This window comes from Xenopus laevis, chromosome 2L, assembly GCF_017654675.1.
Source record: "Xenopus laevis strain J_2021 chromosome 2L, Xenopus_laevis_v10.1, whole genome shotgun sequence".
Taxonomy (NCBI): Eukaryota; Metazoa; Chordata; class Amphibia; order Anura; family Pipidae; genus Xenopus; species Xenopus laevis.
Window position 1 is genome coordinate 74,356,868 of NC_054373.1, and position 16,818 is coordinate 74,373,685.

The window sequence follows — 16,818 nt, forward strand, 5'->3', positions numbered from 1 at the left end:
CAATTACTAGCCAGCAGTTTGCAGAATGTTATTCCCTCTAGAGTACTAGTTACAGTTGGAAACCTTCAGTAAAGCCTCCATTTGACATACCCTAATTAAGTTTTTCCATATGTTATACCATTTTTTCTGGTCCCCTGAAAATGTAAAATGGGGGTGCTTCTATACGTAAAGTAGAGTAACGACAGCAGGAAGAGGTTGTGCACAACAAAATGTCTATGTTTATACATTATATTTTAGGCTAGCGGAAAGCTGTTTTGTTCTGAGATTGGCAGAAGGGTTAAAAGACAAGTCATCCAAAAAGAAACAATGAGGTGGATACAAGACAGGAGCAGGAGAGGGGAGGAGGTGCAAACATATATATTATAGATGGTTCTATCTATACAGATATAAAGAGTGAGACAGAGAGGTGAGTGTGGGGGAACTTAGCAGAATGAGAAGGGAAAGGGTAAACAAGGAGAGTGAATAGAGTGAGGCCATGGACACGTGGGGAATACAATGGAACAGCAGGGCAAGAATCTGTAGGGGTTAATGTGCTTTGTGACAAATGCACTGAGAGATTGGTTGTAGGCAAAACCCACAGTCAACCTGTACCTATAAGATTGAATAATGAATGTAGTTACACAGCTATACACAGGTTCATTATAGTCTCTATAACTCACACACTGAGAGTCTGTCAGACCTACTTACACACAGTTGGCCTTACACACATTAACACTAACAGTTCGTCTCTCTCTCTCTCTCTCTCTCTCTCTCTCTCTCTCTCTCTCTTCTCTCTCTCTCTCTCTCTCTCTCTCTCTCTCTCTCTCTCTCTCTCTCTCTCTCTCTCTCTCTCTCTCTCTCTCTCTCTCTCTCTCTCTCTCTCTCTCTCTCTCTCTCTCTCTCTCTCTCTCTCTCTCTCTCTCTCTCTCTTCTCTCTCTCTCTCTCTCTCTCTCTCTCTCTCTCTCTCTTCCCCCCCCCCCCCCCCTCCTGGAGAATCTCCTCCTGATGAAGCAGCTTCTTTCCCATGGCAGATGAGTGTGAATCTGTTGTGTTAAAGGAGAATTCAACCTGTTCAGGAAAAATACCCCCACCCCAGGTAGACCCCCCCCCCTCTAGGCTAACTACCCCCGGGAAATGCTCCATACAATCACCTCGGCGCAGATTCTTCCAACAGAGTTACACACATCCATCTTCCGCGATCTCTGTAAGCTGACTGAGAGATCGTCAATTCCTGTGTAATTTCGCACATGCACGGTTGTCGCAAACAGGCAAACTGCGTATGCACAGATAACCGATCTCTCAGTCAGCTTACAGAGATCACGGAAGATGGATTTGTGCAACTCTGCTGGAAGAATCTGCGCCATGGAGTATAGGGCATTTCCCGGGGGGTAGTTAGCCTAGAGGGAATGGGGTCTACCTAGGGTGGGGGGTACAGGTTTTTTCCAAACGGGTTGAATTCTCCTTTAAAACAACAGATTCACACTCATCTGCCATGGGAAAGAAGCTGCTTCATCAGGAGGAGATTCTCGGATTCCTCACACTGAGGAGCCGGAAGTGTCTCACAGAGTGAAGGGGCAGAGCTAAACCAGACTGCTGCTCTGAGCAGTAGAATAGGCATTGGGATGGTCCATTATTTGAAGGGGTGCTGGCCATAAGATGTAAGCCTTTTATAAGCTTATTGCATGTTCTTAATGACAATTTTAAGAAATGTGTTCATATAAAAAAGAACAAAACAATATATATATATTCCAATGAAAGAGAATATCCTTGCACCTATATGTGGACGCCCATGACCTTGTATCTGCTCCGGCACGAATTCCGGCTCAAAATACAAAGTCTTGTGGATTTCAGCAGGCTGATTTCTGGCCCTAGCCTAATATGTTCAGTGGAATTAGATCTGGACTAACTACTGGCCACAGCTGTACTTTGTCTTTAAATGAGAAGGAAACCCTTTTGCAAAAAAACGCATACCTCCCACCCCAGGTAGACCGCCCTCCTCCCCCAGGGGAAATGCCCAATAGTCCATACATACCCCTCGGTGCAGATTCTTCTCGCGGAGTTCCACGCATCCATCTTCCGCATCCTCGGTAAGCTGACTGGGAGATCGGCAATTTCCCTGTAATTCCACGCATGCACAGTTGATGCAAACCAGCAAACTGCTCCAACTGCGCATTCGCAGAAATAGCTCTTCTCTAGTGTGAACATCCACAATTTGCCAGTCTTTCCTCATAGCTAAGATTTCCCATACCTTTTACAAGCTTAGTTGCTCTTCTCTGTACCCTCTCTAATACCATAATGTCCTGTTTAAGTGATGGAGACCAAAACTGTACAGCATATTCTAGATGGGGCCTTACCAGTGCTCTATAAAGTGGAAGAATGACCGCTTCCTGCCGTGAATCAATACCCCTTTTAATACAGATCAATAACTTATTTGCCCTTGATGGTGCTGACTGGCATTACTTGCTACAGCCAAGTTTATCATCTACAAGGACTCCAAGGTCCTTTTCCATAATGGATTTGCCTAGTGCAGTCTCATTAAGGGAATAAGTGGCTTGGATATTTTTACATCCCAGGTGCATGACTTTACATTATCAACAATGAATCTCCACTTAGCTGCCCAGATCTCCAGTTTGTCAAGATCCTGTTGCAAGGATGTCACATCCTGGATGGAATTTATTGGGCTGGATAGCTTTGTGTCATCTGCAAACACTGATACATTACTCACAATACCCTCCCCTAAGTCATTAATGAACAAGTTTAAATAAAAGTGTACCCAATACCAAGCCCTGAGGGACCCCACTAAGAACCTTACTCCAAGTAGAGAATGTACCATTATCAACCACCATCTGTAACCGATCCTGTAGCCAGTTTCTTATCCATGTGCACATGACTTCATTAAGCCCCACAGACCTTAGTTTACAAAGCAGTCGTTTGTGGGGCACGGTATCAAACGCTTTGGCAAAACCCAAATAGATCACATCTACTGCCCCCACTTCATAAAGCCATGCTGCTCATAATGCCATTCACTAGGACAAAATTTTGAATGTGATCCCTACAAAAGCCTTCAAACAATTTGCCCACCACAGATGGCAAACTTACTGGGCTATAATTGCCAGGCTGAGATCGTAATCCCTTTTTAAATATTGGAATGACATTAGCTTTTCTCCAATCCATAGGTACCATACCATTCCCCTTTCTCAAGGGGAATTCTGACATATGTACTGCTGTGCACGCTATAAATACCCTGGTTAGTTGCATTCAAAATGCCTCAGTTTTCTCGTGGAATGGTTTGTGACTTCACATCCGCTCACATATAGTTACATAGTTTCATAGTTAAATTGGGTTGAAAAAAGACAAAGTCCATCAAGTTCAACCCCTCCAAATGAAAACCCAGCATCCCACCCTCACATCACTTCCAAGGTCAGTCCGTCCGATGGCATGATGCGGCTCCTTACATCAATACATAAAGCCGTATCTTAGCAACAACACCACATGGGTTTTTGCTATATATAATTATACAGTTTATAGTATATAGTTTGAAACCTGAGCGCTCAAGGGCATTCTAATCAATATATTAAAACATATCTTAAAGATTGCACATATGCCCACTACTCAGGATTAATTTAAAGCTAACTACATCAACATAATATTATACCTAAACAGAGATCCTATATAACATATGCACACTTTTATTTTATGATACTATATTGAAACTTATATATTCAATCATTAAAGATGGTTACAGTCTGGATTATCCCCAAAAAATTATTTAACTATAAAATAGATCTCAGATCATAAGATAGTCGCATTATCAATTAAAGTGCCAGTGCTCAATACTACACCTTAAAGTACATTGTAATTAATAAAATAGCCATTCATCCCTTAATTGAAGTGACAGTGCTCAATCTAAAGTCATAGACTACATAATAGGCTGTTAATAACAATTCATCAATTAAATAAAGTGACAGAGCATGTGATAATTCAAATCTACAATAAATTACTTTAAAAAAAATGCGTACATATCTTAGTGTCCCTTCATCACTAAATTGATGTAAACCCTACACAATACCCTGTCTCTTACCCCATATGTGATCAGACCACATTGCTGAAAGTGGCAGTGCAATAAATATTAATGTCTATATCAAGTTACAATAAAGGTATAGATCCATCTATTTGTTGTATCAATAACATGTTTTGTCACAATCCCTTAGGATAGATTCAATACAGTATCAAATGCAGAAACTCTCTGTAAATATAATAAATAAAATAACATAAAAACAGAATTATATACACTAAATCCCATTCCCAACCCAAGTTGAGGTCATGATAAAAATGTAACCAAAATTTGTAAAATTTTGAGATCAGGAAAACAATGATAGTTGTCTTAATTCAATAAATTGGGGAACATGTATTTAATCTAAATATCCATTTTAATTCACGTTGCTTGAGCAATTGTCTGTCACCACCACGTTTCGGTGTCATCGCTCTTTCAATCCCCATAAAACGTAATTGACTCGAAGTTTTTCTTGTGCAAAGTGTCTAGCAATCAAAGCTGTGCTTTTATTTAGTCTCATCACTTCTGTGATGTGAGACTATCCTATCCTTGTTGTTAGGGCTCTAGTTGTTTCACTGACATATAATTTCCCACTGGAAAATGTAAATTACATATGAATATGTGTTAACAAATGGAAGTATTGTCAGTTTTTTTTAGTCTTTTACTTAACCAGTAAGTCTGATTTACATGTCACCTTAACTTTCTGTTTAGCTTCCTCCAGGAGTTGAGTCATAACCTCTACTCCCAAAATGTTTCAACATTTACTCTCCTCTTTCATCAAATCTCTCCTCTGAACTAACATTCCGTTTTGTACGTAATAGCTGAATATACGGTAATACCTTAATCGTGGCAGGTGGATGAAAACGGTTTGGGTCCAAATACGTTATTCTATCAGTTGGCTTCCTGTATATGTCAGTTACAAACATAGTTACATAGTAGGTAAGGTTGAAAAAAGACACACGTCCATCAAGTTCAACCTTTTTTTTTTTTTTTTTTTTTTTTTATCTGCCTGCCAGTTGATCCAGAGGAAGGCTAAAAAGCCCATCTGAAGCCTCACCAATTTGCCTCAGAGGAGGAAAAAATTCCTTCCTGACTCCAGGACAATCTTTAATTTCAACCAAAACATCAAGGAAGTGTACCTTATCCCAGTTGTACTCGATTGTAAACTTGATGGTAAGAAGTCTAGTATTCAGAAAATCTTTAAAAGTATGTAAACAATCCTCTGGTCCTGAGCCATGAAAAGATTGGCATATGCAGTATCTGTTTTCAAACACAAAGTAGTTTGTCTTTAGAACCCATTCTAGGAATTGAAGCAACATCTTCGCTACATCACATGGGAGTTGTAGTTCTTGTATAGTTTTCATCACAGTTTCTATACCCAAATTATGTGGGATGGATGTATACAAAAATGCAACATCCATTGTACATAGAAGTGTATTATCTGGGAACCCATTGATCAAATTTAATTTAATAAAATCTGGGGTATCTCTCACATAAGATCTAGTACGTACCACCACCGGATTTAAAACATTGTCAAGTAGGGTAGCCATAGGTTGAAATACTGACAACATTCCTGCTACAATTGGTCTTCCTGGGAGTCTCAAAAGATCTTTATGTATCTTAGAGAGAAGTTAGAATGTAGGATTATCAACTTGGAGGAATCTCCTCAATCTACTACTGATCACCCCCTTTCTCTCCAAGAATGTTTTCTATCTCCAATTTCAGGTCATATGTAGGATTCCCATCCAGAATCCTATAATGTATAACATCCTGTAACTGTGTCAGCGCTTCTCTTGTATAATACTCTGTGTCCATAACAACAATGGCACCACCTTTATCGGCGGGTATGATAGTAATTGAACTATCCTATCTCAAATTTTTTAATGCCTGTACTTCAGGTCAACTTAAATCGTGTGTCCTATTTATTATGGCTGTCTATTTAAGCTTGTCACATCCTTTTGTACAGCTTATACAAATGCCTCAACACAATAGGGGGATTAAACTTACTTTTGGGTCTACACCTGGTGACATCATACCCAGATTTATCCTGCACAAATCGGACATGTCTTCATCGCAGTCTGATTGTATGGTGTCAGCAGATGGTTCCTGTGCAAAAAATGTCTTCAATCTTAATGTTCTAAAAAAATGCATGCAATTCAACATCCAAGAGTAAGTTATCAACATGGTTAGTTGGTAAGTACCCTAAACATTTACCCAACATACACATTTCCGGTTTCTTGAGAGCTCATCCACTGATGTTCACTTTAATTTTTAACAGGTCAGTCCTATATGTATCAACAGTGTCCTTTAGCTTCTCCTTTAATTCAGGTAAATTAACTTCACCTTTGCTTAACGTCCTTTATGTAACTTCTTAATTTGGTCATTTTTGGTTTATACCCAAAGACTACATCAAGACTACACTTAAGAATTTCCCAATTTTTACAAAATGTTGGATCTTCCTTACAAAATGTGGGTTTAATCCCCAATTGTAAGCCCCTAGGTTTACTTTTTACTCTCAAATATTTAATCTATGTGTTTGAGTGCAAATGCAAGTTCACTTCCTTTTTAGATAGAAATTCGAATCTTTGTGTTAAGGCACTATTGACCGATACAAAGTTGATAGAATTAGAAGAAAACCTAGTGATAATATCATTAAAGGGGTGCTTCACCTTTAAGGTAACTTTTATTATGTTATAGAACAGCCAATTCTAAGCAACTTTTCCATTTGGTTTCATTATTTATTTTTTATAGTTTTATAGATATTTTTCTTTCTCAACCCGAGAAGGAGTGACCTCAAGTACGTTAAGCAAAGACTACAGGGTATTGAAGGTGAGATTAACTAACCTGAATTAGAGAAGCTAAAGGACACTGTTGATAGATATACAACTGACCTGTTGAAAATGAAACTTGACAAGTTTAAAACGGACACTATTAACGAACATAATTTGTGTACCTGAAGTACAGGCATTAAAAAAAATGGGAAAGTAGTTCAATTACTATCAAACCCGCAGATAAAGGCGCTGCCATTGTTGTTATGGACACAGAGTATTAGAAAAGAGAAGCGCTGGCACCGTTACAGGATGTTACACATTATAGGATTCTGGATGGGATATTGGAGATAAGTAGTGGATTGAGGAGGTACCTCCAAGTTGATAATCCTGTTGTACCTGCATTCTTTCTTCTCCCTAAAATACACAAGATCCTTTGAGACCGCCAGGAAGACCATTCATAGCAGGGATGTCATAAATATTTCAACTTATGGCTACCCTAATTGACAATGTTTAAAATCCAGTGGCGGTACGTACTAGATCTCATGTGAGAGATACCACAGATTTTATTAACAAATTAAATTTGATCAGTGGGGTCCCAGATAATGCACTATGTACAATGGATGTTGCAACTTTGTATACATCTATCCCACATGATTTGGGTATAGAAACTATGATGAAAACTATACAAGAACTACAACTCCCATGTGACGTAGCGAAGATGTTGCTTCAATTCCTAGAATGGGTTCTAAAGAATAACTTTGTGTTTGAAAACACACTTGAATACTTGAATAGAGCCAGGGTATGTCAATGGGGTCTAATGTTGCCCCTGCATATGCCAATCTTTTTATGGCATGTTTTGAAAATGAATTTGTGTGAAGAGTGAATATTGGCCCTATGTGCGTCCCTGGCTCCGGTACATAGATGATCAGTTTTTCTGTATGGCAGGGACCAGAGAATCGTTTACATACTTTTTAAGATTATATGAATGCTAGACTTCAACTGGGATAAGGTACACTTCCTTGATGTTTTGGTTGAGATTAATGAAGGTCAGTTTGTAACTGACATATGTAGGAAGCCAACTGATAGAGTGACGTATTTGGACCCAAACTGTTTTCATCCACCTGCCACGATAAAGGGATTACCATATATTCCGCTATTAAGTACAAGATGATTGTTAGTTCAGAGGAGAAATTTGATGAGAGAGCAGAGGAAATGTTGAAACATTTTGGGAGTAGAGGTTAAGCTAAACAGAAAGTTATTGTGATCTATAGATCGGACTGCCTGGTTAAGTAAAAGACTAAACATATTCTTCCCGGATATGTTCTGGATATGTCAGAAATCTAATATAAAGACATTGGCATTTATTGCACATGAGTCAATGGATCAGAAGTTAAGACCCTGGGTGAAAAGTCCTCCTATTATTGTCATATAACCAAGCCACAAACCTAAGGGATCTACTGGTCCATGCACTAAATGAACCTCCGAAAAAGCAAGGTACATGGCTGAGCAAAACAAAGGGAACGTATAAATATGGGAGATGTGTTAACTGCAACTTTGCAATGCGAACTGACAAGTTTTATCATCCCATGACTGGTAGAGGATACGAAATGACAGATTATATCAATTGTCCATCTGTCTGTAATTTACATTTTGAAATGAACCTGTGGGAAATTATATGTGGGTGAAACAACTATAGCCCTAACATCAAGGATAGAGAACACAGATGATGTGAGCACCTCTCCAATTGTTAGACACTTTGCACAAGAAAAACATCAAGTGAGCCAATTATGTTTTATGGGGATTGAACAAGTGATGACACCGAAACGGGGTGGTGACAGACAATTGCTCCTCAAGCAACATGAATTAAAATGGATATTTAGATTAAATACACTCTCCCCCAATGGATTGAATGAAGAAAGGGAACTGTCACTATCTTCCTGATCTCCTAAATGTACACATTATGGTAAAATTTTTATCATGACCTCAGCTTGGGTTGTGAATTGGATTTAGTGTATATAATTCTGTATTTTATTTTTTTATCTTTAGAGAGTTTCTGCATTTTATACTGTATTGAATCTATTTAAGGGATTGTGACCAAACATGGAGTTGATACAACCAATAGATAGATCTATACCTTTATTGTGACTTGATATGGACATTCATTTTTATTGCACTTTCAGTACTGTGGTCTGATCACATATATGGGATAAGAGAACAAGGTATTATCCAGGGTTAACATCGATTTAGTGATGAAGAGACACTTAATTGATGAACACTTTAATTGATGAATTGCTACTTAACAGCCTATTATGTAGTCTATGACTTTAGATTGAGCACTGTCACTTTAATTAAATGATTGGCTATTTTATGAAGTACAATGAACTTTATGTTGTAGTATTGGGCACTGGCACTTTAATTGATGATGCGATGATCTTATGATATGAGATATATTTTATAGTTATATAATTTTTTTGGGATAATCCAGGCTATACCCATCAATAATGGTTGAATATATGTTTTAATAAAGTATCATAAAAGAAAAATAAGTGTGTTTATGTTATAAATGATCTCTGTTTAGGTATATAATGTTGATGCAGTTAGCTTTAAATGAATCCTGATTAGAATTCCCTTATCGCTCATGTTTCAAACTATAGCAAAGAGACGTGTAGTGCCATTGCTAAGATACGGCTTTATGTATTGAGTCAAATGTCTCCGGGTGCTTGCGTTCCAAATGAGAGTAAGGAGCTGCGCCATGTCTTCAGACGGATTGTCCGCAGATGTCATGTCACATACCAGGAAGAGCATTGCGCACTAAAACTGAGGCAATTTGGATGCATCTAACCAGGGTATTTATAGCGTGAACAGAAGTACATATCAGAATTCCCCTTGAGAAAGGCTAACAGCTGAAACGTTGGGGTAATTCTCATTCTGTGGCAACTGTTATACAATTTTATACAATTTTGTACTAGCTGATCCGCAGCTACTTCTAAGAGTGCACCGCCGGTCTCACAATCGCCTTTGACAAAGCCCGCAACTGGCGGGTGAAACGCGCGTCAGGCGCACTTTTTAGTTTTCAGTTAGGCAGGACACCTGATAGGGACTTTAATGGTAAAAACGTATCGGGAGGGTGCATCACGAGGGTGAAGGGGTTGGATGTGGTGAATTGATCCGTGGGCCAGAACCTTACCTCTCTGCAGTAATTAAGTGCCTAAGCAACACGGCACTACCATTGAAGGGCACTTTACAGCAGGTGGTGTACCATGAGGGTGAAGGGGTTGGAACTGGCTAAATAAGCCGTGGGTTAGAATTCTTAACTAGCCACAGAACTGGTATTTACCAGCACGGCAAGATAGCCATTTGCTGATTTAGTTCATAATCTATACCTAACACCCACTAGAATTAACCTATCACTGGGTTAAACGGTTGCTCAGCACCACTCGTGACAACCCTCCTTTTACCAGTCAATCAACGTCCTGTTTCTAGCTGCCTCCTCCCTGCACAGTCTTACCCTTGAATTCTGTCCTCTCTAGAAATACCACACATGCAGAGTGAGCGCAGCAGAGCTCACGGGTGCCATCTTCTCTTCTCCGCGACAAGGATAAGGTTAGTTGTAGGAATGTCGGATGTAGTCGCAGCGTACATCCGTCACAACCCGACTGTCTGCATCCGACAGTCGTGTCGGATGCATACTCCGACTTCATCCGTCATTTCTATTCCTTACCTTATTTCCGGCGCATCCGACTGGACGCATCGTTTCGACGCAAGGTGTCAGACCTAAATTGCCCATGTAGTTGTACGCTTAGATTAGATGCTGGTAATTGTAGTCCAGCAACATCTGGACCCAAGGGTAAAAAAAAGGGATAGAGGGCATTCTTAGTTTCAGTGTATGTGTATGTGTATGTGTATGTGTATGTGTATGTGTATATACACATCTGTTAACCTCAATTTGCCGCTAGCAGGTTTTTTTTCAAAAGATAGATAAGGCTTAAAGTTCAGATCATTTTACACCACAAACATATTCAGATTAAATTGTGATCTATTGGAATGCATTAGAATTGCAAGTATTGTGTTTTATATACATTTGTGCCATTTTTGAACATTTAAAGGACATGTCAACCCCCACATCAAGAATTTAATCAGTAAAAAGCCTAATTACATTCTTCACATACCGAGTATTCCAGTCCTTCAAAAGCAATTCGCTAAGAAGGTTAGTTGATTTAAGCTTCCTGCTTCTTTCCTCCACGATCTGCCTCTCAACCCCCTCCCTTCAGAAAGAGCGCTGCTGTTTGGCGATATGCACTTGTGCACTTCATCTCAAACAATCTAGCACATGCGCAGTAGAGTGAACCTGAATACACACCTATCAATTCTATCCACCAATCAAAAAAATAGCATTGGTGGTTGCTATACCGACTTCAGACTTGTAAGCTTGAACTCTCTGCTCCTCCTGCTCCTAGCACATATTTCTTTTGCTGACTGCAGTGAGGGAGAGAGCAGAGAGTTTAACTATTACACTGCCTTTTACAACCAGGATAACCATTTAAGTGCAGAAATGCACAATACAACCAGGAAGCACGCAACCCGGAAAAAATGGCAGCCGGATAAATGCTTGCATTGATCGAGAAAGAACACAGTGGTGCAGGGAGCAGGAGGGGAATTTCGAGGCGAAAGTAATGCGGTTCGGGTTGGGTTAAGGTAACCTATACATGCCAATACTGAAAAAAAGGTTGACATGTCCTGTAAAATTAATATAAACCCATATTTCATTATTTATAAACACTTTACAAACATCCATCATGTGAACATGCAATTTATTTATTTGCAAATAAATGTTAAACATATGGTCACTGGTATAAATGTGTACAAGCATATTGTGTTTATAGTCTTAGACAAAGCTCTCTTCTCTGCTTAAGAGTAACTAACAAATTGCATGGTTAAACAACTGCGCCCCTGTGGGATGCCCAAGATATCAAGGAAGTGCAGAGTCCAAAGCTGTCATTAGATATAATGCTATTCTACAGTGATGTTAAGAGGGTTTTAATGTTTGCACTTTGCATTTTGTTACTCAGTAAAAACTGACTTCTTCTCTACAGCTGTAAAGTGCGGGAATCCAGGAGAAATACAGAATGGACAAATAGAAGAGCCAATAAACCAGACTTTTGGTTCCAGAGTGGTCTTTAAATGTAATACAGGGTAAGGTTTCTTTTTTTTGAATCCCTGTCCTGTGGAAAACTGGACATAGCTTATGCTTTTAGTTGTTTTGCCTTTCTCTGGATCAACTAGCAGGTTTCTTTTTTTGTGATTAATTATGTATGTAGACATATAAACAGAGACATATCTTAATCTGTTCATACAATGTCCTCCACTCTTTTCATATTGGCCTTGGAACCCTTCTTGACACACATACCGTATATACTAGAGTATAAGCCGAGGTACCTAATTTTACCTACGAAAACTGGGAAAACTTATTGACTCTAGTATAAGCCTAGATACAACTACAGCCCTGTCTCCCAGCAGCGCACATTCTGCCAAAGCGACCCCCCCCCCAGCGATCAACCGGACTTCTTTGCAAAGTTAATGGTGACAGAGAATTGCCAAACGGATTACTGTGTGCATTGTCCCACTGTCCCACTACCATGTGCAGAGGGTGCTGTGTGATATTGCCATCACTGTTAATCCTTCATATAACCAACAGAGGGCGCTGTGTGATATTGCAGTCACGGTTATTCTTTAATATAACCAACAGAGGGCACTGTGTGATATTGAAGTCACTGTTATTCTTTCATATAACCAACAGATGGCGCTGTGTGATATTGCAGTCACTGTTATTCTTTCATATAACCAACAGAGGGCACACTGTAATTATTTCATATAACCAACAGAGGGTGCTGTGTGATATTGCAGTCACTGTTATTCTTTCATATAACCAACAGAGGGTGCTGTGGGATATTGCAGTCACTGTTATTCTTTCATATAACCAACAGAGGGCGCACTGTTATTCTTTCATATAACCAACAGAGGGCGCTGTGTGATATTGCAGTCACTGTTAATCTTTCATATAACCAACAGAGGGCGCACTTATTCTTTAATATAACCAACAGAGGGCGCTGTGTGATATTGAAGTCACTGTTATTCTTTCATATAACCAACAGAGGGTGCTGTGTGATAGTGCAGTCACTGTTATTCTTTCATATAACCAACAGAGAGCACACTGTTATTCTTTCATATAACCAACAGAGGGCGCTGTGTGATATTGCAGTCACTGTTAATCTTTCATATAACCAACAGAGGGCGCACTTATTCTTTCAAATAACCAACAGATGGCGTTATGTGATATTGCAGTCACTGTTATTTTTTCATATAACCAACAGATGGCGCTGTGTGATATTGCAGTCACTGTTATTCTTTCATATAACCAACAGAGGGCATTGTGGGATATTGCAGTCTCTCCCCAAGTGAACTGTTGGTATAGGAATTATTAAAAGTGACTGCAATCTCAGCTACTGCCCGCTGACCCGAGTATAAGCCGAGGTAGACTTTTTCAGCACATTTTGGATGCCCCTAGAATTAAAATATCCACCCTACATAGAGCACGGCAGAAGGTGAACTAAGCCTCCCAGATTGCATCTGATACCACAAGGCCTCTATCCCAAATAGACTCATTGACTGGTCCTCTCATTTAGTTAACAAAGCCTGGGTTGAGATAGAGCAGCAACAACATGTACCTACCTAATCCACCTCCCGTGGCTAGATAGGTTGCATAGGAGAATTCTCCATAACACTCATCTGGCACTGAGCTATACCTTGAAGGTCTGGGACATAGTCACATAGTCAAATTGGGTTGAAAAAAGACAAAGTCCATCAAGTTCAACCCCTCCAAATGAAAACCCAGCATCCATACATACACCCCTTCCGACTTTCACATACATTATATATACCCATACCTATATTAACTATAGAGTTTAGTATCACAATAGCTTTTGATATTATGTCTGTCCAAAAAATCATCCAATCCATTCTTAAAGGCATTAACTGAATCAGCTATCACAAAATCACCAAGCAGTGCATTCCACAACCTCACTGTCCTGACTGTGAAGAACCCCCTACGTTGCTTCAAATGAAAGTTTCTTTTCTTCTAGTCTAAAGGGGTGGCCTCTGGTACAGTGATCCACTTTATGGGTAAAAGGGTCCCCTGCTATTTGTCTATAATGTCCTCTAATGTACTTGTAAAGTGTAATCATGTCCCCTCGCAAGCACCTTTTTTCCCAGAGAAAACAACCCTAACCTTGACAGTCTACCCTCATAATTAAAGTCTTCCTTCCTTCTAACCAATTTAGTTGCACGTCTCTGCACTCTCTCCAGCTCATTTATATCCCTCTTAAGGACTGGAGTCCAAAACTGCACTGCATACTCCAGATGAGGCCTCACCAGGGACATATAAAGAGGGATAGTTATGTTTCCATCCCTTGAGTTAATGCCCTTTGTTATGCAAGACAGAACTTTATTTGCTTTAGTAGCCACAGAATGACACTGCCCAGAATTAGACTTGTTATCTACAAAAACCCCTAGATCCTTCTAATTTAAGGAAACTCCCAACACACTGCCATTTAGTATATAACTTGCATTCATATTATTTTTGCCAAAGTGCATAACTTTGCATTTATCAAAATTAAACCTCATTTTCCAGTTTGCTGCCCAGTTTTCCAACAGATCACTCTGCAAAGTGGCAGCATCCTGCATGGAACCTATAGTTCTGCACAATTTAGTATCATCTGCAAAAATAGAAACATAACTTTCAATGCCCACCTCCAAGTCATTAATAAACAAGTTGCGTTGATCAGATACGGTAGGTAAACTGAGGTTAAGAATACTTGCTCTTCACAGTGGAGTAAAAGTCTGGAACGAGGTGCAGCAAGGTAGCCGTTTCCTACCACCTGCCATAGAATGCAATTAGAATATGGCCTTCTTTTCTTTCTGTTACGGTATTATTCTCAACTGTCTGTAAAGTTCAATGTATCAGTTATTGGCTTCTCTTCTCCGTACACCATAAGTCTTTAACTCCAAAGCCCACAATCCCTTGTGCACCCCATAGTGATTGCCAAGTCTTCAGTATGAGCCGAGTATAAGCCGAGTTTTCAGCACTGACTCGACTATATAAGCCGAGGTAGACTTTTTCAGCATATTTTGGATGCTGAAAAACTCGACTTATACTCGAGTATATATACGGTATATGTTTCATAATCCTATGCATAATGGGGTTCAGAAACATTCATTAACATTTAGAATGTGATTTTAAGAAATGTTATTGAAAATCGAATTTTATAGTTTGTAGTAAAAAAATATTAACGAATTTTGGATTAATCAGAATGTTTACTTTGCAAAAATATAAGGGGTCATTTACTTAGCAAGCAGTAGTTGCATCACCAAATATCTCACTGTCCGTTCTGGGAAAAATCCCATTAATTAAATACTTGCTTCACCATACATTAGACTTGGCATGTAGATGTGCTTGGTGTTGCTGCCTTCCTTCTGTTCCTAATAGAATGCTGTTGTGCCTATTCACGTAGGGGAACACTGGTTCTACTGCCTAGTCTGTAGCTCTAGGGTTCTCAAAGCAGCCGGTGTCAGTTGCCACAGTCAGGGCCGCCATCAGGGGGGAGAGTAAGGGGGCCAACTGCGCCTCACTTACTTGATTAACCAGGCCCCCTTCTTTCTGAGAGGTGCGGACTACGGAAGGGTGGGGGCGGGAGCACAGGGGGAGGTATCTTCTGTCCATTCCTTTCCCTTATTGATCACAGAGTTTAAGTCCAGGTTGAGCTGCTCAGGGATTGGGTAACTGAGGTTTGAATATCCCCTCCAGCTCATCCAATCAGCTTTACCGGGACTTTAAATTCTGTGACCAATAAGGGAAGAAAATGTTGTCACTGGAACAAGATGCAGCTACATGTGCTCCCCTCCTCCCTTCTGAAGTTGGCAGCTCACTGACAGCAGCTGGCCCCTGCTTATCAAGTAATGACAGGGCCCCCCTAAAGGTAACCCTTTGTGGTCTCTGTTATTGTATGGAGGGGACCCTGGCCACAATTTTCTTTACATGGACATTTAAGGGGAGGCCCTGTCCACCAATTTTCTTTATCATGTGGGGTCTTAGCCACCAATATTTTTTAATGGGGGGGCCCTGACCACAAATGTTTTTTTTATGGGGGGCCCTGACCACCAATATTACTTTTATGGGGGCCCTGACCACCAATGTTTTTCTATTAACGTGGGGGGCCCATGACCAAAAATGTCTGTTTTTATTAACATATCGGGACCCTAGTCACCAATGTGGGTGGGGTGGACGCAGTCCAGGGGGCCAAGGAAATGGTTGTATAGGGCCCTGTGATTTCTGATGGCAGCCCTGACCACAGTGCCCATGCATCTTAAAGAGCACACGCAGCTATTTGGAGGTGAGCGGCAGATATTACACCATCTGGACTTAGAGAACCTTCAGCACAATTGTATCCAATTCACATTGCAGTACTAGTGCAATTGAGTTAATTTTACACTTCAGCCACAATTGCATCAGATGCATACCTCCCTTGTGAGATCAAGCATGCTGGATTTTCTGGGGGAAAATGCTGCATTGCAGGCGATACATGGCACCTTGCACTTAAAATTTCAATTTATACACAGCATTCTACCTGTAAATTACTCTTATGGTTTTCTGGGGTTAAAAGTCTTGTAACCCCCCCCCCCCCCCACACACACACACACACACACACACAAAATCAGTGATCTGCCATTTTTGAATCTTTAGTGGTGGCACGCACACTGGGAGATTGTCACCTGCAATCTTTGGCGGCAGGATGTCATAAACGTTGCCTTCCAAAAAGACTTCGGGCGACTTTAGAAAACCGCCGCTTACGCCATCCCATCGGTGATTCAAATTCTTGCAGATGGGAAGGCATTTGGGTGGTTTAGTTGCCCGCAGTAATGAAAATTTATTGTTGGTGACTAAATCTCCCCATGTGCCA

At 40.1% G+C, this 16,818-nt stretch overlaps 1 protein-coding gene across 3 annotated transcripts in view; it reads left to right on the plus strand.

The window, feature by feature from the left end:
* LOC108708163 (membrane cofactor protein) overlaps positions 1-16,818 on the plus strand; it is a 52,251-nt gene that overhangs the window by 5,482 nt on the left and 29,951 nt on the right. For all 3 annotated transcript variants that reach the window (XM_041582054.1, XM_041582052.1, XM_041582055.1), the window contains exon 4: positions 11,899-11,998. In XM_041582054.1, coding sequence (XP_041437988.1) covers positions 11,899-11,998 — 100 coding nt within the window. The remainder of the gene's footprint in view (positions 1-11,898; positions 11,999-16,818) is intronic.